The 1307-nt window shown below is 40.2% G+C and overlaps 1 protein-coding gene across 2 annotated transcripts in view; it reads left to right on the top strand.

The window, feature by feature from the left end:
* rmdn2 (regulator of microtubule dynamics 2) overlaps positions 1 to 1307 on the top strand; it is a 46482-nt gene that overhangs the window by 20886 nt on the left and 24289 nt on the right. For both annotated transcript variants that reach the window (XR_001425870.1, XM_015039509.1), the window contains exons 4-5: positions 718 to 880; positions 951 to 1053. Coding sequence is in view for 1 of the 2 variants with exons in the window: in XM_015039509.1 (XP_014894995.1) it covers positions 718 to 880; positions 951 to 1053 (266 nt within the window). In the remaining variant the exon portion in view is untranslated. The remainder of the gene's footprint in view (positions 1 to 717; positions 881 to 950; positions 1054 to 1307) is intronic.

Here is a 1307-nt window from a genome sequence, read left to right as displayed (position 1 = left end):
AGATGGCCGCCGTATTTCCTGCGCTGGAGCGGTCCATGAGGCGTCTATGCTTATATTATGTCTATGATTTTAAACACAATCCTTTGCTAAACTAACTGTAGCGTCGCACTTTGTGATGACGTCACGGCAAATAAACGGACGTTTACATGCAGTACCTTTATGACCACCAGGGGGTGCCCACAGAACCACAGTTGGAGAAAGACTGTTCTTCCTGCTTTACTGCTATTTTTTCATCGATGTAAAAGATTACAAGTCAGTTCTTTGAAACTTGTCCAGAATCTTTTTTATTTGTATTTTTAATATTTCTTTTATTCGTTTCATTGTGAGATATGTAGAAGAAAAGACGAGCACTTTGTGTTCTCTCAACTCCTTCTGTCCCAGTTCAGTCCCCAAAATAACCACATGCAGCCTCAAACTAGGAGAAAAACTTGTTTTAGGTTTGATGATCCCCCTAATATTACCAACTTTCAATGAGGAAATGGTTCAATTACATTTCAAAATGCCAAAAATAATAAAAATGCATAAAAATCAATGTTATTAATTTTCAGCCTAGGCTAAAACACCCCCATAATTTTCATAATAGTTTTATAAAGTGTATAATCTTGGGACATTTAAAGCTTCCCCAGAGGTTAAAGCACATTTCTCATCTACATTAGCTACAAATTGCAGCTTTGAGTCGATAAAACCTGTTATTTCATTGATTGATTGTGATTACAGGTACATGACGGCGCTGACAGACTCCGAGGATGAAGAGCAAAGCGATGAAGAGCAAACTCCAGACAAGCTATCCATCCTCCTCGACAGAATCGACCGCTTGCGTCAGGGCGGCGAGTCGGACAAAAGGGAAAGCCTGAGCGTCCTTCTGGAGCAGAGAGACGAGGTGAGTTTGCTTTCTCTGCCAGCGAGGCAGAAAACATGGCGGCGTCTCATGATGCGGTTCACTTCTGCAGTTTGGACAGAACTCAGAGTTCCTGTGGCGGCTAACCCGAGCGTACTGCGACGTTCACGACGTCAGCGCCACTCTGGAGGAGAAGAAGACTCATGCAGAAAACGGTAACTTAAACATCACAAGACTCACTCTGAACGTTTTTTAACAGTTATTACATCTAAAATGTTAATCAGCAGATTATCTGAAGGTTTTATAGAGATTTATTTGGACTTTAACTCAATTTCCAGTCCAGTCCTAACAAAACTGAACAGATTCCCAAGTCTGAACAGATTCTTTAGTCCGCATAGATTCTTTACTTTAAATTGATTCTTTACTCTGAACAGATTCTTTACTTTAAATTGATTCTTTACTCTGAACA

This window comes from Poecilia latipinna, unplaced genomic scaffold, assembly GCF_001443285.1.
Source record: "Poecilia latipinna isolate Pla-1442-1.1 unplaced genomic scaffold, P_latipinna-1.0 Scaffold474, whole genome shotgun sequence".
Lineage (NCBI taxonomy): Eukaryota > Metazoa > Chordata > Actinopteri > Cyprinodontiformes > Poeciliidae > Poecilia > Poecilia latipinna.
Note: the sequence above shows the minus strand (reverse complement) of the source record. Positions and strands in the feature narration are given on the sequence as shown.